The sequence below is a fragment of the Manis javanica genome, chromosome 2 (genome assembly GCF_040802235.1).
Source record: "Manis javanica isolate MJ-LG chromosome 2, MJ_LKY, whole genome shotgun sequence".
NCBI classification, from domain to species: Eukaryota; Metazoa; Chordata; class Mammalia; order Pholidota; family Manidae; genus Manis; species Manis javanica.
Window position 1 is genome coordinate 226,808,555 of NC_133157.1, and position 26,188 is coordinate 226,834,742.

At 49.2% G+C, this 26,188-nt stretch overlaps 2 protein-coding genes across 2 annotated transcripts; one reads left to right on the forward strand and one right to left on the reverse strand.

Moving 5' to 3' along the window:
• Positions 1 to 1,043: 1,043 nt before the first annotated feature.
• Positions 1,044 to 21,448, reverse strand: ZNF251 (zinc finger protein 251). The gene is given in 4 exon segments (XM_017667775.3): positions 1,044 to 1,697; positions 1,699 to 1,742; positions 1,745 to 2,272; positions 21,205 to 21,448. Coding segments are annotated over 4 exon segments (1,470 nt in total).
• A 545-nt stretch (positions 21,449 to 21,993) lies between these two features.
• Positions 21,994 to 25,803, forward strand: COMMD5 (COMM domain containing 5). Its single transcript, XM_073220624.1, has 3 exons — positions 21,994 to 21,999; positions 23,734 to 23,943; positions 24,899 to 25,803. The coding sequence occupies exons 1-3, from the start codon at positions 21,994 to 21,996 to the stop codon at positions 25,628 to 25,630; spliced, it is 948 nt and encodes a 315-aa protein (XP_073076725.1). The 3' UTR covers positions 25,631 to 25,803.
• The last annotated feature ends 385 nt before the right edge of the window (positions 25,804 to 26,188 follow it).

Consider the following 26,188-nt stretch of genomic DNA (forward strand, 5'->3'; position numbering starts at 1 on the left):
TCAAAAGGAGAGCTACTTGGCAGCCCCCTGAGGTGCTCTCCTTGGCTGAACTGTGCAGCTCTCTAGGGTGAAAAAAATAAGCTTTCGTGTAACAACTGCAAACATTGGCACTCTAAAGAGAAGGACTCCTACTTGCAGTTACGCTGTAGGCTGGTGGTGGAGATGACAGACCATCTTAATGGAATGTAAGGCCTGAACTGGCCCAATAGGCAAGATTCTCTGCACACACCTAGAGGCATGTGTAAAGGTCTGAAACTAGATAATCTCAGCTAGAAGCCTGGGTTTAGACAGGAAGGCAAATACAAGACAAAATATTCCTGTTGGATTGACACAGAACTGAGCAAGGGCACGTTTCATAGTGTCCATATGTTCACCTTGAGTACCTGATGGTGACCTCAGCACACAGGTCACCTTCTAGCACAATGGTAACCTCTGCCAACTTTATTTTCCAGAATGAACCCTATTATGTTTACTTACAAACTTAATGACTTAATAGTGACCGAAACTGTTTTGCTAGTCAATTTTCAGACCTTCTTACTTGACTTTCATTATGAGATTCTACCCAACATAAATGAACTGCCAAACTTGTCCCACATTAATCATATTAAAAATGTCTTTCTTGGAAAGTATTTTTGATATGAATAAATCTCTTTCAGATTTATCATTTAAACGGGGTTTCTCTCCCACCTGCATCTGCTGATCCAGTGCAAGCTATGAGCTCCAGTTGAAGGCTTTCCCATGCAAAGGCAATGCAGTCTCTCCCCAGTAAGAGCTACCTGATGTTCATTAGGGACTGAACCTTGACTAAAGCCTTTCCCACATTCATGATGCTTATAGGGCTTCCCCCAGCATGGATTTTCTGATGTTCAGTGGGTTGTAAGGTGGGACCAAGAGGTTTCTCACATTCATCACACCCAACAGATATCTCACCAGTGTGAACCATCCAGTGCAGAATAAGGTTTGTGCCGTGGCTGAAGGCTCTGCCATGTCCATCACACACAGAGCTCTTCTCTCCAGTGTGACTCTGTCCACATGGCCTAAAGCTAGAGCCATGAGCAAAGCCTGGACCACGTTGTCTGCACACATGTAGCTTCTCCCATGTGGACCCTCTGATGCTGAGTGAGGGTTGACCTCTGGCTGAAGGCCTTCCCACACTCACCACACTCATAGGACTTCTCTCCTGTGTGAGCTCGTTGGTGCAAGGCAAGTTGTGAGCTCTGACTAAAGGCTTTTCCACACTCAATGCACTGATAGGGTTTCTCTCCAGTGTGAACTCTTCGATGCTGAGCAAGAGTTGAACTCCGACTAAAGGCTTTGCCACAGTCATTACACATATAGGGTTTTTCTCCAGTGTGAATCCTTACATGTTCAATGAGGTGAGAGTTAAAACCAAAGGCTCTGCCACATTCATTACAGACATAGGGCTTCTCTCCTGTGTGGACCCTGTGATGGAGGAAAAGGTTCGAGCTTTGGCTGAAGGTCTTCCCACACTGACCACATCCATGGGGCCTCTAGCCAGTGTGGATTCTCTGATGCTGATTTAACTGTGGGCTCTGGCTAAAGGCCTCCCCACATTCACTACATTTGTAAGGCTTTTCCCCTGTATGAATTATACGATGTTGAATAAGAGTGGAGCTCTGACTGAAAGCCTTCTCGCACTCACTACACCCAAAAGGCTTTTCTCCAGTATGGATTTTTTTGATGGAGGAGGAGGTGGGAATTGAGACAGAAAGTCTTCCCAATTCATTACATTCAAATGACTTACTTCCAGTGTGAACTCAATGGTGCATAACGAGGCTCGAGCTGTGAGTAAAGGCCCATCCACACTGACCACATTCATAAAGATTTTCCCCATTGTGACTTCTCTGATGTCTAGTTAGATCTGAATTAAATTGGAAGGTTTTGCTGCATATATCACATTGAAACGCTTTCTCTACTGTTTTATTTCTTTGAAGTCTAGCAACATCATAGTTCAGAGTCAAGTTTCCATCAATTGTGCCACACTCCTGGGTTTTTTGTCCTGGAGGTCTTTCCCTACACAAGACAGGTTCATTCCTAAAAACTCCCTTATGAAGATGGGGTTTCTTCAAACTCTGCTGAACCGAAGTCCCCAGGCGTCCTAGCTCACCATCATGATCCCAAGCTTCCTGCAGCCCAGGTGCCTGTGCATCACCCTGTGAGAATCCTCTTGATATCAGTTGTGGGGTTTTTACTTCTTTAGAACACTTCTGGTTTAGAATGGATAGTTCCTTCTCAGTCCCAATCTCAGAATCTGTTACACAAAGCAAAGGAATTGCTAGAGACATCCATCAAGGATAATACCTACACTGTGTTAAAAGAACCTATAAATTGTTACATAAAAGTAGATGTTCCAATAGAAAAATAAGTGACAGGCAGAATTCAGAAGTAAAGACAGCCAACCAACTGTATGAAAACACTTAAGTTTATCAGTAATCAAAGAAATAAAAATTAAAACTTACTAAAAAGTAATTTTTCACTAGAGAATTAGCAAATTAATCCATTCAACAGATATTTTGAAAGCCAGGCATGTGCTAGGTAAAGAATACCAGAGTTAGGAAGACAAATAAGTCTCTTTCCTCATGAAGGCTACATTCTATTCAAGCAGATAACAATGCAAGTAAATTTTCAACAAGGATAATAAATCATGCGACATGGAACCTACACAGAAATTTGTGGGACTACATCATGGGCTCCAAGCTAGTCTATATGGTCAGAGAAGAAAAGTTCTTCTGGGACAGAAGCAAGGTTTAATCTAAAACCTGAAGATGATGCATTCAGTGGCAGACACCAAGGCCTGGATGGGACGTAAGACAGAATCAGTCACATAAAAAATTAAAAGAATCTCAGCACGGCGCTGCAGAAGATGGGGCAGGAAACAGACTGTGAAGGCACTACAAACAGCTCAGAGACTTTAGACTTTAAATAACAGAAATAATCACACCCACTGTTGATGAGAATGGAAACTGTCTTTTACTATTGGTGGAACTATAAGCATAACTTTGAAAAGGGAAAGCTGGAAACATGTAAGAAAAAACTGACATATTACCTATCTTTTGCCCCCAAATTACTCTTCTAGGAATTTACCCTAAGCAGATAGTCATATGCAAAAAAGAAATGACAACTATGACAATCACCGAAGAGCTCTCTATAACTCTGGGGAAACACGAAATAACCCAGGTGTCCAAAAGATAGAGGGCTGTTCAACCAATTAGACCACTCATGTAATGGAATACCATCCTGCCATTAAAATTATGTCTTAGAATATATAATTTAAAAGTCCATGATCTATTACAAAGTGAAAAATCATATTCTCAAATTGTATGTTTAGTACAAACCAACTTTTATTGAAAACATGTATGTGAAATACCTTCCTTACATGGTTAATCCAAGTTACTGAAGTCATCTGAGGAAGGATTTTAATTACTGAGTTTTCCTTCACGTTTATAGGATTATGTGGCTAACCTTTTCTTGCATCAATTTTGATAAACCGTCTTTCTAGGATATTTATATATTTTAGTTCAATGATAAAAATTTTGGGGTTCAATGTGTTCAAGATACCTTTTTATTAAGTGCCTGTAGTTTGTGTGTTGATGGCTCCTTTTTTCATTTAGTTATTTCTTCCTTTTCCCTTTTATTCTTGATCAGTTACATCCAGAAAATAGAAAAAGGTGATATATGCTCCAATTCCATTTGTGAGCATAATTCAACTTTGATACCAAAACTGACAACAGTATGATGTCATGTCAATCTCATTCAGTTATAGACACAAAAACCCTAAACTAAACCTCAACAATCCAAAGCCAGTGATATATAACAAGGATAAAAAGTTTTGTTTATTCTGGAATGCAAGGTTATTATATTATGAGAAAACTCAATCATGTAACTCACTACACTTACAGAAAAGCAGATGAAAATCATGATGACGAAAGAATTTTTTATAAGATCCAATACCCATTTCAGATTTTAAAAACTCCAAACTCTTAGAGGACTAGGACCAGAATGAAACTTCCTTAATATAACATGGGATTGGTATGGTGATATAATGAGTCATAAGAAATACTTAATTGGTCATACATATGCATCTGGAGGCTGAATCAGCCAATGGCCAGTGATTTAGTCAATCCTGACTATGCAGTGAAGCCCTAACAAAAACTTGAGAAGAGCACAGTTCTCTCGATTCCAGCCTCTCCACTGGAGAGCTTCTATGCTTGGGGCACCAGAACACTCCCACATGCCACAGAGCCAGGCCCTGAGCTCCATGAGGACAGAAGCTCCTTTATTTGGGACCTTGCCCTGTGTATCTCTTCATCCGGGTGTTAACTTGCGTCCTTTATGGAATCCTTTATTAATAAGTGTTTTCCTGAGTTCTGTGAGCTGCTCTAGCAAATTAATTAAACCTGGTCATTGAAACCTCCAATCTATAGTCAGTAGTTCAGAAGCACAAGTAACTGCTTGGGGCTTGCCACTGGCATCTGGAGTATGGGGTGGAGGGCAGTCTTATAGGCTGCCCCTTAACCTGGAGAATCTGGTGCTGTCTCCAGGCAGATATAGTGTCAGATTTGCGTTGAGTTCCCATACACCCTGCTGGTATTTGAGAATTGCTTGGTGGTGTGTGTCTGGGTGAAAGGAAGGAGCAACACACAGCAGCAATTCACCGGGGAATTCCGTTTTATTAGGGAAAGGTGCTGGGTTATATAGGAAGGGGCATAGGGTGATTGTGGTGTTACTTCTACGGGGCTGGTGGCTGTTGGCTAGGTGCTGGGATTGGGAGGGGGGCGAGAGGTGATTGGGCTTCAGGTGGCGCCGGCGGGAACCGAGGACCTGGAAGAGAAGCCGGAAGTTTGCCATCTTATGGGTGGGGGCCCTTCATTCCCCCCTTTCTCCTCTATGGGGTTGTGGACATTGCTTTCTCTCTGGCTGCTTCCTGCTGAATGGTGGGGGGGGGGCGGAGAAGGGAGTGAGGGCTTGAGGATTGGGAGGAAAGGGTTGATAGGACTCCCCACAGTAAGGATGAGTAGATGTGGACTTCTTCAGGTTGGAAATCAATGAAGGTTCCGTCTAACCATAGGTTGAGGACCTGTTGATTCCAATGGTGCCAAGAGGATATGGGTGTCAGGAGCCAGGCGTCTGCGGCCATTGTTTCCAGGAGCAGTTTCCAGTGGAGAGAGGGGTCCATCTCAGCATGTGGTGAGGAGGTCACGTGAGGATGAGGGATCTTCTGTGGCCAGAAGCTGGTAGTTCCTGAGTAAAAGCTGGTTGAAAGCTTGATTAGAGATTTTTCCAACTTGGGATTTGATGAACTTTATTATACAGGGTAAGAAGAGACAGGCGAGAAGAATGATTATTATGGGGCCTGCAATGGGCCAGAGCTAGGTGAGGAGGGGGTTTGTTAGTATTGAAGAGAATGGGTTGGAATTGGAAGCAGAGTGGAGGCTGGAGGCAAGGTCAGTGAGTTTGGTGATGTCAGTTTCTACAATGCCGGATTCGTTGATGTAATAGCAGCACTCTTCTCGAAGGAAGATGCAGGTGCTGCCCTTTTCAGCTGTAAGCAGATCTAGGGCCCGCCGGTTTTGAAGGGTGACCTTAGCTAGCGAAGTGACCTGTCTTTGGAGAGAGGCCAGGGAATTGGCAGTGGATGTCAGGGCTCCCTGAGGTTTGGCGTTGAGATCTCTAATTGCCCATAGAGAGTGACCCAAGGCTCCTCCAAAAATCCTGCCCCAATGGCTGAGGTGGTCAAAGAGATACCGACCATGATGGGAAGGAAAGCAGCCCTTTTTGTGTGTGAGGGCAAGGGAAGTTGGAGCTCAAGAAATTCTGCCATGCTGTAAAGAGTAAGCTGTGGGATTAGGGTGGAGAATGCAGGGTGTGCTGGAGTTGGGAGGCAGTGAGTTGAAAAGACTGCCATTACACCAAAAGAAGTGTCCTGGTTGTGTAAAAGTTTTAGAGTCGGAGATGGGGGTGTAGATAGAGAGACAGTGAAGTGCACTGGAGGGGGGAGGGGTTGGGCCTACACAGTGGTGGATGATGAGATTGTTTGCGTATTCTGGTTCCCATAGGGGTATGTCTGCCAGGGGACAGAAGGGTTGTCTTTCTGTGTGAAAGGAGTAATTGGAAATATTAAGGGGCACAGCGGCTAGTGATGCGCACAAGAAACAATTGGCGGTTTTGAGGGTGTGGTTGAGAAAGATGGTGGTGTCCTGAATGAGCTGTAACCAAGAGTAGGAGGAATTGGAAGAGGGGCAGGGGTGAGAAGATAAAGAGGCACCCTCAAGAGTTTGGGTAATGACCTTTTTGGAATGTCTGATATCGGATGCAACTTGAGAGATCTGGGAATGAAAGGGAACATACTCTCGAGAGATATGAAGGGTACCGTGGGGGGGTCGAGGACCTCCCATAGTAAACTGAGACTGTGACTCCGGTGGCCCATCGAGAGTCCTAGGGATCTGGGATTGATAAGGAGAATGAGCCATTTGGATATTTCATTAAACGGTTGGAGGAGTAATACTGTGGGTACTGGAAGTTACCCATGTAGTGAATGGCGCAAGACCAGTAGGGGCATCCCCCGTAGGTGTCTGGCCATTGCCTGCAATAGGCTTGTTTTTGGTCATAGAGGAAGCAGAGGTGGGGAGAATAAGGGTAGCTGCTAGTGAACACTTCGGTGGAGGGAGGAAAGTGGAGGTACAAAGGCTCAGAGCAGCCTTTCAGAGGGCAGTCTGATGTGGCAATGAGGGCAGTAACTTTTGTTTGATGCTGTGTGTAAGTCTGTCTGACTTTGAATCGCCATACAAAGTAGGCTGAGGTGGCAGGGAAGACAATAGAAATGAGGAAAAAAAGCGAGAGAGCAGTAAAGGAGGAAAAAAATCATGATTCGGGTATGGATGGCAAAGGGGGTGAACGGGAGATGCGGAGTTTCAAGGGATCAGAGGGATGAGGCGTGGTAGAGTAGACAGCATCTTGGGCTGTATCCGAAGGACTCTGGATTGTGACTGATGGGTCTTGGGTGTCCAGAGAAGGTGGGTCCTGGGTGTTTGGTTTCAACCTGGAGATATGAATCCAAGGGGTGACAGAGTTATCAGGCAGTGAGAGCTTGGGGGCCAAGGGGGTGGTGAGAATAACTGGGTGTGGACCTTCCCATTTTGGGGTGAGAGGGGGCTTATTTTCTGGAGGTTTATAAAACACTAGTTGACCGGGCTGTAAGACAGGAGGATTTTGAGAGGCAGATGGATCAGGAAGGAGCCAATCCTGATATTTCCACAATTCAGTGCGGAGGAGAGAGTGTAGTGGAAGGGCCATATTGGGAGGAATTGGTCCTTTGTGGGAAGGGAGCCCCGGGGGTAGAATCGGGCAGCCGTACATGATCTCAAAGGGTGACAAGAAGGAAGGTTTCTTTGGGAGGGCCCGAATGCGGAGTAGAGCTAAGGGAAGTAAGCAAACCCAGTCAAGGTGTAGTTCTAGAGATCGTTTGGTCAGGATGTCCTTTAGAGTCCTATTGGTTCTTTCTACTTTTCCCGAAGCCTGTGGTCGATACGGACAATGTAAATGCCAGCGGAGCGAGAGTGACTTGGAGAGGTTCTGGATAATTTGGGCAGTGAACTCAGGGCCATTATCTGATTGGAGGGAAGTGGGCATCCCTAACCTAGGAAAGATCTGGGTGAGGAGGATAGAGGCAACCCCGGACGCTTGTTTGTTAGTGGTGGGGAAAGCTTCGACCCATCCTGAAAATGTATCTACTAACACGAGTAGGTATCTGTTACACCATACGGGGGGCATGTTAGTGAAGTCTATTTGCCAATCTGTGGCGGGGACATTACCCCTTGCTTGATGAGCTGGGAAGGGTTTGGCCTTGAGGGGGGTATTAGGGTTAGTGCATTGGCAGATGGTGCAGCTGCGGGTGATTTGGTCAAGTAGGGTTTTGTCTTCAGGAGAGAGAGAAAAAAAGGATTGTAAAAAATGGATCAAGGATTGGGGACTAGGATGGAACAGATCATGTAAGAAGCGGAAGAGGGACTCTTTGTCCTGGGAACAGAGGGTGTCTTGTGATAAGGCTAAAACCTTAAGGGCAGACGGATTGTTGTCTGGTGTGTCTTTTGATAGGGTAACTGACAGGGCTACTCTGTCAGCTTTGTTGTTACCTCTTGCAGTGGGGGAGTCATCCTTTTGATGTGACTTGCAGTGGACTATGCCCAGTCGGTGTGGGAGTTGTGAAGCCTCTAGTTTAGTTATTAAGGCTGAATTAGTGATGGAATTTCCTTTTGTGGTGAGGAGGCCTCGTTCTTTCCATACTACCGCATGAGGCAAGAGAATGTGGAATACGTATTTAGAGTCAGTGTACAGTGTGAGAGACGTGTTGCGGGCCAGAGTGCAAGCTCTGGTGGCTGCAATGAGTTCGGCCTGTTGATTGGTTGTACCGGGGGGTAGGGCTTGTGCCTCAATGACATCTTCAAGGGAGACTACTGTGTATCCTGCGTAGTGGCTGCCCTCATGGTTAAAGGAGGACCCATCAGTAAACCAGATGAGGTCGGAGTGTGAGAGGGCTCCTTCGGAGATCGTGGAGTGGCACGGAAGGAAGCTGTGAAGGGCTTCCAGGCAATCATGCAAGGGAGTGTGAGGAGAGTCGGGCAGAGAAAGAAGAGCAGCCGGATTCAGGGGCGGGCAGGGGAGGAAAGAAATGTCTGGATTTTGAAGGAAAGAGGATAGTAAGGTCAGGAGTCTGGAGGGAGGGAGATTCTGTAAACTTTTGTAGGTTAAGAGGTCCTTTAGGTGATATGGGGACAGAATGGTAAGGGGTGCCCTGAATGTTAGTTTATGAGCTTCTTTCTGCAAGAGCTGTCCAGCGGCTAATGCCTGTAGGCAGGGGGCCCATCCCCGAACTGTGGGGTCTAATTGCTTGGAGAGATAAGCTACTGGGGCAAAGGATGGGCCATAATATTGGCCTAGGACTCCTAGAGCTTGACTGGAACTCTCACGAATGTATAATGAGAAGGGCTTCAACAAATCAGGAAGATGGAGACCTGGGGCTTCCACAAGGGCTTGACGGAGCTTAATGAAGGAGTGTCGGGGTGAGGAGGATAATGGTTCTTCAGGGAGGCCCTTGCAGAGGTCATATAGGGGTCTTGCCAACAGGGAGAAGTTAGGGATCCACTCTCTAAAATACCCAGCCAGACTTAGAAAGGAAAGGATTTCTGTCTTGGTTTTGGGAACAGGCAGGTCAGAGAGGAGCCGTTTTCTGTCTAAGGTAATGGACTTTCTTTGTTGAGATAGAAGGAATCCAAGGTGACAGAAGGGGAAGAGATTTGAGCTTTGATGGGGGATACTCAGTAACCTCTGGAAGCTAGAAGGTTAAGTAGAGAGGCAGTGTCAAGTTGAGACTGTTCCCACGAGGGACTGCAGAGTAGAAGATCGCCCACATATTGTAATAAGGTGGACTCAGAGTGATCATGATGAAACTGTTTGAGGTCCTGAGCTAGGACCTGTCCAAAAATATGGGGACTATCTCGGAAGCCTTGTGGCAAAACTGTCCAAGTGAGTTATTCAGAATGTCTTGTGTATGGGTCCGTCCAGGTGAAGATGAAAAAATCTTGGGAGGAGGGGTCCAGAGGGATAGAAAAAAATGTGTCCTTGAGATCTAGGACTGAGAAGTGGGATGCTGAGGCAGGGATTTGTGATAAAAGGGTGTGTGGATTTGGAACTAAGGGATGGATAGGGACAACGGCCATGTTGATGAGGCGAAGGTCTTGGACAAGGTGGAAAGATCCGTTGGTTTTTTTAACAGCTAATATGGGGGTATTAAACAGAGAGTGAGTGGGTCTGAGGTAATTTTTGTTTAAGAGATCTTGAATGATGGGTTGGAGGCCTCTGAGGGATGAAGTGGTTAGGGGGTATTGGGCCTGACAGATATACTGAGAGGGGTCACGTAATTTGATAGAGGCAGGGGGACATAGAGCCACGGAGGGGCTTGTAATCTCCCAAACTTTTGGATTTACAGGGTGTATGAGGGCGGAACCGGAGCTTTCATTGGGTAGAGGGGTGTTGTCGGCTATGAGGGCCGTCAGAAAGGGAGTACTGGGGGCTGTGGGAGTGGATATAGTTATGGAAACGTGGAGGAGGGAAAGGATATCCCGACCTAGTAAAGGGATGGGACACTGGGGCATAACTAGGAAGGAGTGGGAGAGAGGTATGGGATTGTCTAGGATTGTGCATAAAAGGGGGGGGGGGTTAATGGGAAAATCTGTTTACCTCCTACCCCAACTATAGGAGTAATGGCTGGCGTGGTAGGGCCCCGGTATTCTCGCAAGACTGAGAAGGTGGCTCCTGTATCTAGGAGGAAGGAGATGGGGCGACCGTCTACTATTAAAGTAACCCTCGGCTCCTGTTTGGTGATGGAAATGGTCGGGCAAGAAGCCCCCAGGTCCCGTCAATCTTCTTCTGCCAGCCCCACTATGGTGGGCTTAGGATGGGGGTTGTTTGTCCAGTCTCCCCTTTGGGTGGTTGGGCAATCAGACTCCCAGTGGCCCTTTTTGTGGCATCTGGGGCATGGGGTGGTAGGAGATCTGGGGGAGAGGCACGCCCTTGACCAATGTCCCTCTTTTCCGCACTTGAAACAAGCTCCGGGGGTGGGGGCTTGTTTGTAGAGGGGCGCCCAGGTTGTGGTTTTATTAGCTGGGCCAACATTTGGAAGTTGGCCTGATCAGCCTTTTGTTTATGGCGTTCTTTCTCCTCCTCCCGGTTATGGAAGACTTTAAAGGCCACTGTTAGGAGCTCAGTCTGTGGGGTAGCGAGGCCCTGTTCTAACTTTTTGAGTTTAGCTTTAATGTTGGGGTAGCTTTGAGCTAGGAAGTATGTCATAAGGACATGTCTTCTGTCAGGCATTTCTGGGTCCAGGCTGGTATACTATAATAGGGCTTGAGTGAGTCTGTCTAAGAACTCAGAGGGAGTTTCCTCCCTCCTTTGAATTATGTCTTGGAGCTTTTGAAAATTGACTATTTACGAACTGCCTTTTTCAGACCTGCTATTAAGCAGGAGGTGAAAATATATCAAGAGCGGAGACCCACGGCGATGTTATAATCCCAGTGTGGGTCTTGTTCAGGGACAGCGGTTGGGCCAGGGGGATAGGTGGGGTCAGTCCTGTGGGTTTCAGTAGCGTGCATTTGGGCAAAATCCCAAACTCGTCTACGCTCTTCAGGGAGGAGGGTATTGGCCAGGAGCATGAAAATGTCATGATGCGTGAGGCTGTAAGACTGGAGGGTCCATTGAAACTCCCTGATGTATGTCGTGGGATCAGTGGAAAAGGAACCTAGGCGTTTCTCAAGTTGGGCTAAATCTCCTAGGGAGAAAGGGATGTGAACGCGCACGATGCCTTTGGGTTAAGCCACCTCCTGGAGGTGGGTGATAATTTTGGGAGGCCCGCGGGACCATGTCTGAAAGGGACTGAAGGTTTCTGGCTCAGTCTGTGGGGGAGAGACAGGTGATAGGGGCAAGGACAGAAGGGGCTCCTGGGACTTAGTTAGAGGGGGGCTGAAAGGCTCAGGCTCAATCTGCGGGGGGGGAGGTGAGGGGGACGAAGGTGGAGGGGGTGAGGTGGAGGCGACAGCGGTGGTCGAGGAGGGGCGAGGAGTTGTTGTAGGAGAGGAGGGGGAAGGGAGAGGACGGGAGGCTTCTGCAGGGGAGTAGGTGGAGGTGGCGGCGGTGTTGGAGGGTGGAGGGTTTGTAGGAGGGGGAGGGGCCGAAGGGGGAAGCCTGTATGGTGGAGGCTCGTCGGCCGGGTCAAAGGTAATAGAAGAGGGACTGGGAGTGTGGGGAGGGGAGGGAGACGTCTTGCAGGCTAGAACTTGGGGTGGGGAGCAGGTGGTGCAGAGGCTTGGATTTTGAGCTAGGAGGTGAAAAGCTTCGATATAGGGAATCTCCTTCCATTTTTCAGGCACTGGCAGTAGTTAAAAAGATCGCGAGTGATGTTAGGATCAAGAGTTCCCCCTGTGGGCCATTGGCTGTGATTGTCTAGGGGATTTGTCGGCCAATCTTGGGTGCAGTATTTATAGAGAAGTTTTGGTTTTATATCAGGCGTCAGGGAGAGGGTAGCCAGATGCTTGAGCAGGCATTCAAGAAGTGAACTTTCAGGGAGGGATGAGGAGGCTCCCATGGCTGAAGGACAGAGGAGACAAACAGGGGAAGACGAACGGAGATCCTCGGACTGGAAGCAGACCGCAAGGAGACAAAGGGCGTCCCCGATGATCCTTGGTGGTCTGCGGAAACTCGTACATGAGTCGGAATTTCTTAGGAAGTGTGGGTCGTCACCCAGACTTCCCTAAGAAGGCAGAGTGCCGGAGTCACGAGGTACCTAGTACTAGGAATTTTTGGCGGAAGGAACGGAAGGAGGAGGCTGGGAAAAGGGAGCGTTCTCATCCGCAAAGGAGTCACCTCGTTTATGGCTGTCAGAGGAGGGGCCTGAGGGTCCACCGCAGCCGTGAAGGCCTGAGGCAGGGAGAGTTCCCTCCTCATCCCCGAGCGTCAGGGCCTTGCTGGACGATCACGGTCCATGGCGCTGCGATAGCTCGGTGGAGAGCGGCCCGCTCCGGGGGAAAACTTACCCAAAGGCCAGAGAGGAGTGGTGAGTGTGAGGAGCCAGTGTCGGAAAAACAGGACGAGGGCAAGCTGCTGCTGGTGTCGGGGGAAGACAGGGCCCAGTTGTGGTGTCCCGTCTCCCAGGTTTCAGCACCAATGAAAGGAAGGAGTGACACACAGCAGCAATTGACCAGAGAAATCCGCTTTATTAGGGAAAGGTGCTGGGTTATATAGGAAGGGGCATGGGGTGATTGTGGTGTTACTTCTACGGGGCTGGTGGCTATTGGCTAGGTGCTGGGATTGGGAGGAGGGTAAGAGGTGATTGGGCTTCAGGTGGCGCCGGCGGGAACTGAGGACCCCGAAGAGAAGCCGGAAGTTTGCCATCTTACGGGTGGGGGCCCTTCACTGGGAATACCCATCCTCCCCCAACACACATGGGAATCGTGTCTGGGAACCCAAAAGTAGTTGAATTACTGCTGTTTGAAAAAACGAGGTATCTACAAAAACACTATGCTGTCAAACAATGGAAGGTTCCATATTAAGGTGGATATGCCATCACTTCCTACTCAGCATTGTCTGGACCAAAGCAGTAAGACAAAGAAATACAATGGATAAGGATTAAAAAGAAAAAATATGAAACCGTAATACAGAAAAATGAAAAAAAATCTACAGATAAATTACCAGAAATAATAATACATTATCAAGTTTGCTGAATAAAAAACGCAAGTTATTACTTAAATTTCTATGTACAGAAAAAGTTAGAAATAAATAGCTAGAAAGTCACAATTAAAAGACATCATTCAAGCCTGAACAGAAAACCACCCAGATGCCCATCAGCAGGAGAATGGATGAGTCGTGGCCCAGCTGTGCAGCCGAACAGTGCAGGGCCATGAAGGAGCTGCACTGCACAGCCCAAGGTGGGCCTCACAGACATGACTGAGCAAAAGAACTCAGAAAAAAGTGAAAATACACTGTATTTTCCATCTACATCAGGTTCAAAACCAAGGAAAACTTGGTGGCTACTTCTGGGAAGAGGAGCAATTAGAAGGGGCATAAAGGGGAATCTGTGGTGCTGGTAATCCTTTGTTTCATAATCTGGTGGTTACAGGGCCTGGTGGGATCTTTGAAAATTCAGTAAGTGATATAGTTCCAAGTAGTAAGATTTTATGCATGTATATTTCAATAAAAAGTGTTTTCAAAAAAATGCATATTTCAATAAAAAAGTGTATATTTAAAAAAAAAGGGCAACCTAGGTGTCCATCAATAGATGAACGGATAAAGAAGATGTGGTACATATACACAATGAAGTATTGTTCAGCCATAAAAATAAAAGAAATACTCCCATTTGCAACAACATGGATGGATCTAGAGGGTATTAGCCTCAGTTTTTTAAAGGAAAAAAAATGATATACTGACCTGGCTTTAACATAAAGGGGAAATTAATTTACCACTCCCCCTGCCCAAAACAAAAAGAGCAAGACAGATACCATCTACATTAGCATTGAAAAAATATCAAACACCCAGGAACAAATCTAACCAAGGATATCAAAAACCTCCTCATGAAAAATTACAACTCATTATTGAGTAAAATTGAGACATAGATAAATGAAGAGATATAACATGTTCATGTCTTGGACTATTCAGATTGTAAACATACCCATTTCTCCTCAAACTGATTTAATGAAACCCTGATCAAAACACCAACATTTTATTTAAAGATTATAAAATTAACATAGAGATGCAAAGAATCAAAACAAATGTTGGTGAGGATGAAGGCAAAAGGGAACCCTTCTACACTGCTGGTGGGAATGTAAATTAGTTCAACTACTGGGGAAAGCAGTATGGAGGTTCCTCAAAAAACTAAAAACAGAAATACTATTTAACCCAGTAATTCCACTCCCAAGAATGTACCTGAAGAATATAAGATCCCTGATTCGAAAAGACATATACACCCCTATGTTTATTGCAGCACTATTTACAATACCCAAGATATGGAAGCAACCTAGGTGTCCATCAATAGATGAATGGATAAAAATGTGGTACATATACAGAATGGAGTATTGTTCAGCTGTAAAAATAAAAGAAATCCTCCCATTTGCAACAACATGGATGGATCTAGAGGGTATCAACCTCAGTGAAATAAGCCAGGTGGAGAAAGACAAATACCAAATGACTTCACTCATTTGCAGAGTATAAAAACAAAGCAAAACAGAAGGAACAAAATAGCAGAAACTCTGAGAAGGGACTAGTAGTTACCAAAGTGGAGTGGTTGGAGAGGGTAGGTGGGGAGGGAGGGAGAAGGGGATTAAGTGGCATTATAATTAGCACTGTCAATACAGGTAGGTCAGGGGGAAGGCAGTATAGCGCTGAGAAGACAAGTAATGACTCTGTAGTATCTTACTACATTGATAGACAGTGCCTGCAATGAGGGGGTGAGGACTTGATAATATCAATGAAGGTTCCCTGTAACCATAGGTCGAGGACTTGTTGATTCTAATGGTGCCAAGAGGACACAGGTGCCAGGAGTCAGGCGTCTGCGGCCATTGTTTCTAGGAACAGTTTCCAGCAGAGAGAGGGGTCCATCTCAGCATGTGGTGAGGAGGTCAAATGAGGGTGAGGGATCTTCTGTGGCCAGAAGCTGGTAATTCCTGAGTAAAAGCTGGTTGAAAGCTTGATTAGAGATTTTTCCGACTTGGGATTTGATGAACTTTATTATACAGGGTAAGAAGAGACAGGCGAGGAGAATGATTATTATGGGGCCTGCAATGGGCCAGAGCCAGGTGAGGAGGGGGTTTGTTAGTATTGAAGAGAATGGGTTGGAATTGGAAGCAGAGTGGAGGCTGGAGGCAAGGTTGGTGAGTCTGGTGATGTCAGTTTCCACAATGCCGGATTCATTGCTGTAATAGCAGCACTCTTCCCGGAGGAAGACGCAGGTGCCGCCCTTCTTGGCTGTAAGCAGATATAAGGCCCGCCGGTTTTGAAGGGTGACCTTAGCTAGCGAAGTGACCTGTCTTTGAGAGAGGCCAGGGAATCAGCAGTGGATGTCACGGCTCCCTCAAGTTTGGCGTTGAGATCTCTAATTGCCCATAGAGAGTGACCCAAGGCTCCTCCCAAAAACCCTGCCCCAATGGCTGAGGTGGTCAAAGAGATACTGACCATGATGGGAAGGAAAGCAGCCCTTTTTGTGCGCGAGGGCAAGGGAGGTTGGAGCTCAAGAAATTCTGCCATGCTGTAAAGTGTAAGCTGTGGGATTAGGGTGACGAGAATGCAGGGTGTATCGGAGTTGAGAGGCAGTGACTTGAAAAGACTGCCATTACACCAAAAGAAGTGTCCTGGTTACGTAAAAGTCTTAGAGCCGGAGGTGGGGGTGTAGATAGAGAGGCAGTGAAGTGCGCTGGAGGGGGGTGGAGTTGGGCCTACACAGTGGTGGATGGTGAGATTATCTGCGTATTCTGGTTCCCATAGGGGTATGTCTGCCAGGGGGCGGAGGGGTTGTCCTTCTGCATGGAAGGAGTAGTTGGAAATATTAAGGGGCACGGCGGCCAGCAGTGGGCGCTGTAGTGATGCGCACAAGAAACAATTGGCGGTGTTGAGGGTGTGGTTGAGAAAGATGGTGTTGTCTTGAATAAGCTGTAACTAATAGTAGGAGAAATGGGAAGATGAAGAGGCGCTGTCAAGAGTTTGGATAATGACTTTTTCGGAATGTCTGATATCTGATGCAACTTGAGAGATCTGGGAGTGAGAGGGGACATACTTTTGAGAGATATGAAGGGTACCGTGGGGGGTCGAGGACCCCGCGTAGTAAACTGAGGCTGTGACTCCAGCAGCCCATCGAGAGTCCCAGGGATCTGGGATTGATAAGGAGAATGAGCCATTGAGATATTTCATGAAATGGAGGAGTAATACTGTGGGTACCGGGAGTTACTCATGTAGTGAATGGCGCAAGACCAGTAGGGACATCCCCCGTAGGTGTCTGGCCATCGCCTGCAATAGGCTTGTTTTTGGTCATAGAGGAAGCAGAGGAAGGGAGAATAAGGGTAGCTGCTAGTGAACACTTCGGTGGAGGGAGGAAAGTGGAGGTATAAAGGCTCAGAGCAGCTTTTCAGAGGGCATTCTGGTGTGGCAATGAGGGCAGTAACTTTTGTTTGATGCTGTGTGTAAGTCTGTCTGACTTTGAATCGCCATACAAAGGAGGCTGGGGTGGCGGGGAAGACAAAAGGAATGAGGAAAAAAAGCGAGAGAGCAGTAAAGGAGGAAAAAGTCATGATTAGGGTATGGATGGCAAAGGGGGTGAATGGGATTTTGGAGGAAAGAGGACAGTAAGGTCAGGAGTCTGGAGGGAGGGAGAGTCTGTAAACTTTTGTAGGTTAAGAGATCTTTTAGGTGAGGTGGGGACAGAATGGTAAGGGGCGCCCTGAATGTCAGTTTATGAGCTTCTTTCTGCAAGAGCTGTCCAGCGGCTAATGCCCATAGGCAGGGGGCCCATCCCCGAACTGTGGGGTCTAATTGCTTGGAGAGATAAGCTACTGGGGCAAAGGATGGGCCATAATATTGGCCTAGGACTCCTAGAGCTTGACTGGACCTCTCATGGATGTATAATGAGAAGGGCTTCGACAAATCAGGAAGATGGAGAGCTGGGGCTTCCACAAGGGCTTGACGAAGCTTAATGAAGGAGTGTCGGGGTGAGGATGATAATGGTTTTTCAGGGGGGCCCTTGATGAGGTCATATAGGGGTCTTGCCAACAGGGAGAAGTTAGGGATCCACTCTCTAAAATACCCAGCCAGACTTAGAAAGGAAAGGATTTCTGTTTTGGTTTTGGGAACGGGAAGGTCAGGGATGAGCTGTTTTCTGTCTAAGGTAATGGACTTTTTTTGTTGAAATAGAAGGAATCCGAAGTAAGTGACAGAAGGGGAAGAGATTTGAGCTTTGACTGGGGATACTCGGTAACTTCTGGAAGCTAGAAGGTTAAGTAGGGAGGCAGTGTCTAGTTGATAATCTTCCCACAAGGGACTGCAGAGTAGAAGATCGTCCACGTATTGTAATAAAGTGGACTCAGAATGATCATGATGAAACTGTTTGAGGTCCTGAGCTAGGACCTGTCCAAAAATATGGGGACTATCTCGGAAGCTTTTTGGCAAAACTGTCCAAGTGAGTTGTTCAGAATGTCTTGTGTATGGGTCCGTCCAGGTGAAGATGAAAAAATCTTGGGAGGAGGGGTCTAGAGGGGTAGAAAAATGGGTTTTTGAGATCTAGGACTGAGAAGTGGGATGCTGAGGCAGGGATTTGCGATAAAAGGGTGTATGGATTTGGAACTAAGGGATGGATAGGGACAACGGCCATGTTGATGAGGCTAAGGTCTTGGACGAGTCGGAAAGATCCGTTGGTTTTTTTTAACAGCTAATATGGGGGTATTAAATGGGGAGTGAGTGGGTCTGAGGTAATTTTTCTTTAAGAGATCTTGAATGATGGGTTGGAGGCCTATGAGGGCTGAAGTGGTTAGGGGGTATTGGGCCTGACAGATATACTGAGAGGGGTCACGTAATTTGATAGAGGCAGGGGGACATAGGGCTACGGAGGGGCTTGTAATCTACCAAACTTTGGGATTTACAGGGTGTATATGGGCGGAACCGGAGCTTTCATTGGGTAGAGGGAGTCGTCAGCTATGAGGGCCATCAGAAAGGGAGTACTGGGGACTGTGGGAGTGGATATAGTTATGGAAACATGGAGGAGGGAAAGGATGTCCTGTCCTAGTAAAGGGATGGGACACTGGGGCATAACCAGGAAGTTGCTGGAGAAAGGTATGGGATTGTCTTGGATTGTGCATAAAAGCGGGGGGGGGTTAATGGAAAAATCTGTTTACCTCCTACCCCGACTATAGGAGTAATGGCTGGCGTGGTAGGGCCCCGGTATTCCCCCAAGACTGAGAAGGTGGCTCCTGTATCTAGGAGGAAGGAGATGGGGCGACCGTCTACTATTAAAGTAACCCTGGGCTCCTGTTTGGTGATGAAAATGGTCGGGCGAGAAGCCCTCGGGCCCCGTCAATCTTCTTCTGCCAGCCCCGCTACGGCGGGCTTAGGATGGGGGTTGTTCGTCCAGCCTCCCCTTCGGGTGGCTGGGCAATCAGACCCCCAGTGGCCCTTTTTGTGGCATCTGGGGCATGGGGTGGTAGGAGATCTGGGGGAGGGGCATGCCCTTGACCAATGTCCTTCTTTTCCGCACTTGAAACAAGCTCTTAGGGGGGGCTTGTTTGTAGAGGGGCGCCCAGGTTGTGGTTTTATCAGCTGGGCCAACATTTGGAAATTGGCCTGATCAGCCTTTTGTTTATGGCGTTCTTTCTCCTCCTCCCAGTTATGGAAGACTTTAAAGGCCACTGTTAGGATTTCAGTCCGTGGGGTAGCGGGTCCCTGTTCTAACTTTTTGAGTTTAGCTTTAATGTCGGGGTAGCTTTGAGCTAGGAAGTATGTTATAAGGACATGTCTTCTATCAGGCATTTCTGGGTCAAGGCTGGTATACTGTAATAGGGCTTGAGTGAGTCTGTCTAAGCTACGTCCCAGAGGGGGGCGATAATTTTGGGAGGCCCTTGGGACGGAGTCTGAGGGGGACTGAAGGGTTCTGGCTCAGTCTGTGGGGGAGTGACGCGGTCCAGCTGCGCCTAGTCCAGCAGGTCTTGAAGTGCGGAAGGGGGGTCAAAGAAAATAAAGATAGAAAGAACTGGGAGGGCTGACACTCCCATGCGCGGCCAGCCAGCAGCTCAGCTGCTTGCTTCTGCCACTCCAGTTGGGCTTGAATTCATGACTCTGAGGTTAAGGGTCTCATGCTCTACTGACTGAGTTACAGCAGGGCTTTAGTTAGTTGCTTATGGAATGTATAAACAGAATGTTCTTTGTTCTTCATTCTTGCCACATTGGCAAGTGGGGGAAGGGCATAGCTAGAAACGGGTGGTGTTTCTACACATCTTCAAGGTCTCTCTATATTCAGAGTGAGGAGTCTTGGCTCGTCTTTGAGAACAAGATATGTTTTTGTGGACAGATAACTTCCAAGGACTGCACCGGTTGTTCTCAAGCTTGTGCTTTCCCATGCTGCATTCAGACATGGGGGAAGGTACTTTCCCATTCTCCCTACAAACATGTGAGAAGACAAAGGCGGTCCCCAATAGGGGAGAAACAGGTGATGAGGGCAAAAATGGAGGAGGCCCCCGGGACCTAGTTAAAGGGGGGCTGAAAGGCTCAGGTTTAATCTACGGGGTACGAAGGCAGAGGAGGTGAGATGGGGGAGGAGATGGTGGGGGAGGAAGGGAGAAGGGCTGTTGTAGGAGAAGAAGGGGAAGGGAGTGAACGGGAGGCTTCTGCGGGGGCAGCGGCTTGCAGGCTAGGAGAACTTGGGAGGGGGGCTGGGGAAGAAGGAGGCAGAAAGCTTGGATATAGGGAATCTCCTTCCATTTTTTCAGGCACTGGCAGTGAAGAGATTGCCAGTGATGTTAGGATTAAGAGTTCCCCCTGCAGGCTATTGGTTGTTATTGTCTAGGGGGTATGTCGGCCAATTTTGGGAGCAGTATTTACGGAGAAGTTTTGGTTTTATATCATGTGTCAGGGAGAGGGTAGCCAGATGCTTAAGCAGGCATTCAAAGGGTGAATCCTTAGGGAGGGATGAGGAGGCTCCCATGGCTAAAGGACAGAGAAGGAGACAAACAGGGGAAGACGAACAGAGATCCTCAGACTGGGAGCAGACCTCAAGGAGACAAAGGGCGTCCCCGATGATCCTTGGTGGTCTGCAGAAACTCGTATACGAGTCGGAATTTCTTAGGAAGTGTGGGTCGTCACCCAGACTTCCCTAAGAAGGCAGAGTGCTGGAGTCACGAGGTACCTAGTACTAGGAATTTTTGGCAGACGGAACGGATTTTGGCAGGCAGAATGGAAGGAGGAGGGGGGAAAAGGGAGCGTTCTCATCCACAAAGGAGTCACCTCGTTTATGGCTGTTGGAGGGGGGCCTGAGGGTCTGCAGCAGCTGTGAAGGCCTGAGGCGGCGATTTATGGCTGTTGGAGGGGGAGGGGCCTGAGGGTCCGCCGCAGCCGTGAAGGCCTGAGGCGGGGAGAGTTCCCTCCTCATCCCCGAGTGTCAGGGCCTTGCCAGACGATGACGGTCAATGGCGCTGCGATAGCTCGGGGAAGAGTGGCCCACTTTAGGGGAAAACTTACCTAAAGGCCAGAGAGGAGTGGTGAGTGCGATGAGCCAGTGCCGGAAAAAGAGGATGAGGGCAAGCTGCTGCTGGTGTCGAGGGAAGATGGGGCCCAGTTGGGGTGTCCTGTCTCCCAGGTTTTGGCACCAATGAAAGGAAAGGAGCAACACACAGCAGCAATTCACCGGAGAATTCCGCTTTATTAGGGAAATGTGCTGGGTTATATAGGAAGGGGCATGGGGTGATTGCGGTGTTACTTCTACGGGGCTGGTGGCTATTGGCCAGGTGCTGGGAGGGGAGGGGGGCGAGAGGTGATTGGGCTTCAGGTGGCGCCGGCGGGAACTGAGGACCTGGAAGAGAAGCCAGAAGTTCGCCATCATACTGGTGGGGGCCCTTCACCACCCATCGCGGCCAAGGCTGAAACCACCAGAGTGCTGCTTGGACGCGCCTGGGCCCAAGACCAGCCCGGCCTCCTGTCCTGCCCGCCCCTCCAGAATTTCCACATCCGCTGTCGCAACGCGGTGACTCTTGCCCGGCAGCCCGTAACCCGCCGAGAACACAGGCACCTGGCTGCTGGGGCCGCACACGCAGGAGCACGTGGGCGGCCAAAGCCAGCGGAGCTCAGGTGTAAGGGGCAGGGACAAGGTCGGGCCCAGCTGCGCAGGCGCGGGACGCCCTTCCTCCTCCCACATCCAAGACTAAGGGGCAGGAAGCCGCTACCCCGAGGGCCCGGGCACCTCCGGTGCTGCTCTAGGACCACAGGATGACCCAGATATCTGTGGTCCGCGCCGCCAACTGATGTGGAGGTGCGCTGTTGTCTCCTTGTGGTTTTGATATGCATTCCCCTCCTGATTAGTGCTTTTGAGCATCTCTTCAAATGCTTATTGGCCATCTGTATATCTTCTTTGGAATAATACTGCTGGGAGGAAGTCGGTTCAGAGAAGCAGGGAAGTCAGAGTACAAGGTGAATTTGTTAAAGCGAGAATGTCAGGGAATGACAGGACAGAATGATAAAGGAAGGTCATTGAACTGCTGCTCAGCATGGGGCACATCCCCTGCCAACTCCTTAAGCCAATGTCACCTGGCGTCCAGTATTTCCTTGGATCTGTACTGGGTGGGAACTGAGTCTCCACCACCCCAGGATTTGGGGGAGCCGCAGAGCCCTGGCTGGAGTGAGATTATGTTCTGCAAACTTCCTAGAGGCAAAGAAAGACTTTCACGCAGGCTGCTAAAGAGCATGACGGTAAACTGCAGTTCCTTCCGGAGCACCCAGGCGACAGTAATTTGCAAGTCCAGATCTGAGATCTCAGCAGCCCCTCCCTCCTTATCTGAAATAGGACAGAGTGAAGTTTTTTGATAGGGAAAATTTACAAGGACAGAACCTAGCGGATGGCTCCACTCTGTCTCGCACCCCTCCCTCCTCAACATAAACACTACAAGGACAGTAATTTACGAGGTGGCTCCTCTCTGCCTCGCCCCCCTCCTCAACCCAAACAAAAAAAAACACTCCCTTGGTTTCCCCATTCTGCCCAGCACCGGGTCCCAAGGTTCGTTCCCTAAACTCCCTCCCCCTTGCCTGCTCGCTTGCTGTGTACTTAGGAATGTTACAGATAAGGAAGCAGAAAGGTATAAATTGCTACCTTTTCCTTTGTTCGGGGCTCAGACTTTTTGGGAGATTACTCCCCTCTGAGCTCCCCACGCCCCCCCCCCCCCGTGTGAAATAAAGCCTCAACACTCCAAGACCTCCGAGTGCCGCTTGGTTTTTTCTGTCGGTGATCCAGTCCAGCCTTTTTTTCAGTATTTTCCCTAACAGTTTAAACTTAAATCCGGAGGATTAGAATGAAAAAACAAAGTAACAAAGACATATACCACTGGAAAAGCGCAGAGACGAAACGTTGTAAATTGAGCAGTGGGAAGTTTTTTTTCAGGCAAAAAGGTGCATGCTGGAAGAACGGGGACTGTGGGCTACCTCAGAGAAGAGGAGCTGGAAGGTCTGAGTTTTATTTAAGGCTACCCACTTAGAAAGTATGGGTGACTTCAAGGAGAGGTGAGCCCTGAAAGGATTTTTCAAAAATATGACAAAGGGCTAGGAATGTAGACTTGTTAAGTGGTTGCAAAATGTTCATCTTTGATGAGACATTAAGTCTTTTATCAGTTTTCCAGGTAATTCTGCAAAATTAACACAAGAAATGTATTGCTCTGATTCCTCCCCAGAATAACAGAACAAAAAGGCATGATTAACCCAATAAAAAACATGGGCTATGCTAAGATACTTTCCTTTATCTGGGGTATATCAAACATTCTAAGCCAAATTACTGCTGGCTTTTTGAACTTTAACTGATAATTAATGTGACCCTGACTTTTCTTAATGTTTAACAAGGAGTTTCGGTAGGGGTTTCTTTGCATAGTTACACTGGGCTGACTGTCATTATCTGGCTGTAGGTAAAATGGTAATGTTTCCAGAATACCTCGCCTGGGGTGCATCTGCATATCGACAGGTGTTCCTCAGGGGGTGGAGAACCATAAATCTCCCTGTCAGTGGGTAATTACCTGGGGGACTAAGGGCTTATCTGAACCTGAGAGGTGAGGGGGAGGACTTCCTTGTTTCTGCCAGCCTGAGAAAGACGGCTCCAGACTGCAATTTGTAAGCATTAAACGGGTCTTAAACTTTATCTCTCCTTTTGACTGATACGGTTTTAGAGATATTTTGCCCCACGATTTCCTCTCCCCAGAGTTACATCTTTTGGTAGGGATTTCTTTGCATATGGTAACATTACTCTGACTGTAATCATCTTGCCTTGCTTTTCCCGGTAGCCCTCACCCTATTCTGTCTAAACCCACCCTCACTTTCTGTAAGTGTGTAACTTTCAATAGAACTTTGACTCTGTTTCTCTACTGTGTCTCTGCCCTTAAATTATGTTGCGGCGGGGACACGAACCGAGGAAAATAAACAACGCCCCCGTGACGGCTGTGCGAGCCGCCTGGTCTTGGCAACTGCCCAGCGTCCAGGCCGGGCGCAGAGCAGGACCCGGGAAGCCCGCGCAGAACCTTGCCTCCAGTGGAGCCACACTCTGGACCACAGAGTGCCGGTCCTCCCGGGTCCCTAGAGCTGCCGGAAGTGCCTGTGGGTCGCTTCCGTCAGGCCCCGCGTCGTCCTGCAAGGCCGCTGGCTCGGACCGTTCGTCAGGTGCTGCGTTGGCTCGGGGGCCGGGGCTGCCTTTCGCGGGTGGGAGCAGGGGCGGCTGGCCGGAATGGGACCCTGGAGGCCGGTGGCTTCCCCTGGGTACTGATGGGTGAGGACTCGAGCGGGCCGCTCGCCGCTCCTGAAACTGGCCAGGCAGCGAGGGAACGTCCGAGCGGTTGGCGGCGGGTGGTCGTTGACCAGCGTGCGGGGCCGGCCTTCTCGGGAGAGTGGAGTCCGAGGAGGCCGTAGACGGAGCCCGGCGCTCCTTCGCACCGACCCCGCTGCGCCGCGAGGCCCTGCGCCTTGGGGCCGGGGGCTGCGCTGGCCAGGCTCCGTTCCAGCGCGCGGTGCGGCCGTTCGGGCAGAGCGCCCTCCTCCTGCAAGCGCAGGCGTGTGGGCCGGTCACCCGACGTGCCGTGCCCGCTGTGCTGCTCCTGTTCTTCCGCGTCACAGCCCCTTTCTCCATACCGCCGGTACCTCGGCTGCCTCGCGCCCCTCAGGCCCACCTCCCGGAGGTTGTTCCCCTGTGCTGTGGCGGAAGAAGTGGGCCTCAGCGTAGATAGGCCTGGGTTCTGGTTCCAACTTGGGACGCTGCGCTTGAGCCTCGGGCTTCTTCCTGGTGAGGAGAGGATAATAGCCTCCCCAAGTGCCTTGGACGGTGGCTGCTGTCTCCGTGTTCTGTGGACGGTTTTCCCTCATTCTTTCGTTATTTAAAGAAATATGTGTGCGCCCCTGTTTTATGGTTCTCTTCCTTCCCCCCACCTCGTCTCCCTTCCTGGCCAACTCCAACCTGCCCTCTTCCCAGGACCCCTCTGCCACTTGCTCCCAGGGCATCACCTATCACATTGACTGTCACCGGTGCTTCAGGCTTTTAGCGCCTGGTAGGTGCAGACCGTGTCCTCATTCATTGGTCCCAAGGACTTGGGAGTCACTGGGCTTTTCTCTCCTCCCGACCCAGGCATTTGCAGCTGGGACGCCTCCTGCAGGTTGGCTGATCAAAGAGGAAAAAGCAGCAGTGTCTGCCATGGGGGCTACAGCTCCATACCTGCATCACTCAGGTGACAGTAACAGAGGCCGGGTGAGTTTTCTGGGGGCCCAGCTCCCCCCAGAACTGGCAGCAATGCCCCGGCTCCTGGGGGACCTGGACAGGGGAACATTCAGGAAGTTGTTGAAACTTGTGGTTAGCAGCCTGCAAGGAGAGGACTGCCAGGAGGCTGTGCAGCGCCTCGGGGCTGGTGCAGACCTGCCGGAGGAGCGGTTGGCCGCACTGCTTGCTGGCACACACACCCTGCTCCAGCAGGCACTCCGGCTGCCCCCCACCAGCCTGAAGCCCGATGCCTTCAAGGACCAGCTCCAGGAGCTCGGCATCCCCCAAGACCTGGTCACGGACTTGGCCAGTGTGGTGTTTGGAAGCCAGCGGCCTCTCCTCGACTCTGTGGCCAGGCATCGGGGGGCCTGGCTGCCCCATGTCGCCACCTTGCGGTGGAGGGTGGATGTGGCGATCTCCACCAGCACCCTGGCCCGCTCCCTGCAGCCAAGTGTCCTGATGCAGCTGCAGCTTTCGGATGGGTCAGCCCACCGCTTCGAGGTCCCCGCAGCCAAGTTCCAGGAGCTGCGGTACAGTGTGGCCCTGGTCCTGAAGGAGATGGCTGACCTAGAGAAGAGGTGTGAGCACAGATTGCAGGACTGAGGGACTGCCAGGCTTGTGGTCCCTGGGGGGCTTCTGGCAGGCAGGGAACTCCAAGGCAAAGCCTGCCTTCCCAGGTGGCACTCTTCATGTAAAGTACATATGATGTTATTCTCTGTTTAATTGAAAAAGACAGCTGTATCTTCATTTTTTGGAAGTAAAGTACTGTAGAAACATGTTCCTCTAAGTGGGTGTCAAACCAGACCAACCCCTGGCCATTGGTCTGGCCGCTGGTGGGGGCACCTGCTGCTCCGGTGTGGCCGTGCATCTGGTCCCCGTCTGAGGTCCAGGCCGAGGTCTTTGTGCCGACACCATGACGTCGCTCAGCCTCTGAGGTCTCTGCCCATCTGCTTTTGTGAAGCCTTTGTTTCAGTGTGGACATTTCATTCTACTGTCTTAAATCCCTGACTTGGGGGAGTCAACATTCTAGTGGTCAGGGGAGACATTTCAAAATGCATAATAAATAACAGATGGAGCTTGTTAGAGGTTGATAAGTGATGCACACATTAGAGCAGGTATGGGTGACAGGAGGCAGGGTCACGGGACTGGGTCACAGGGGGC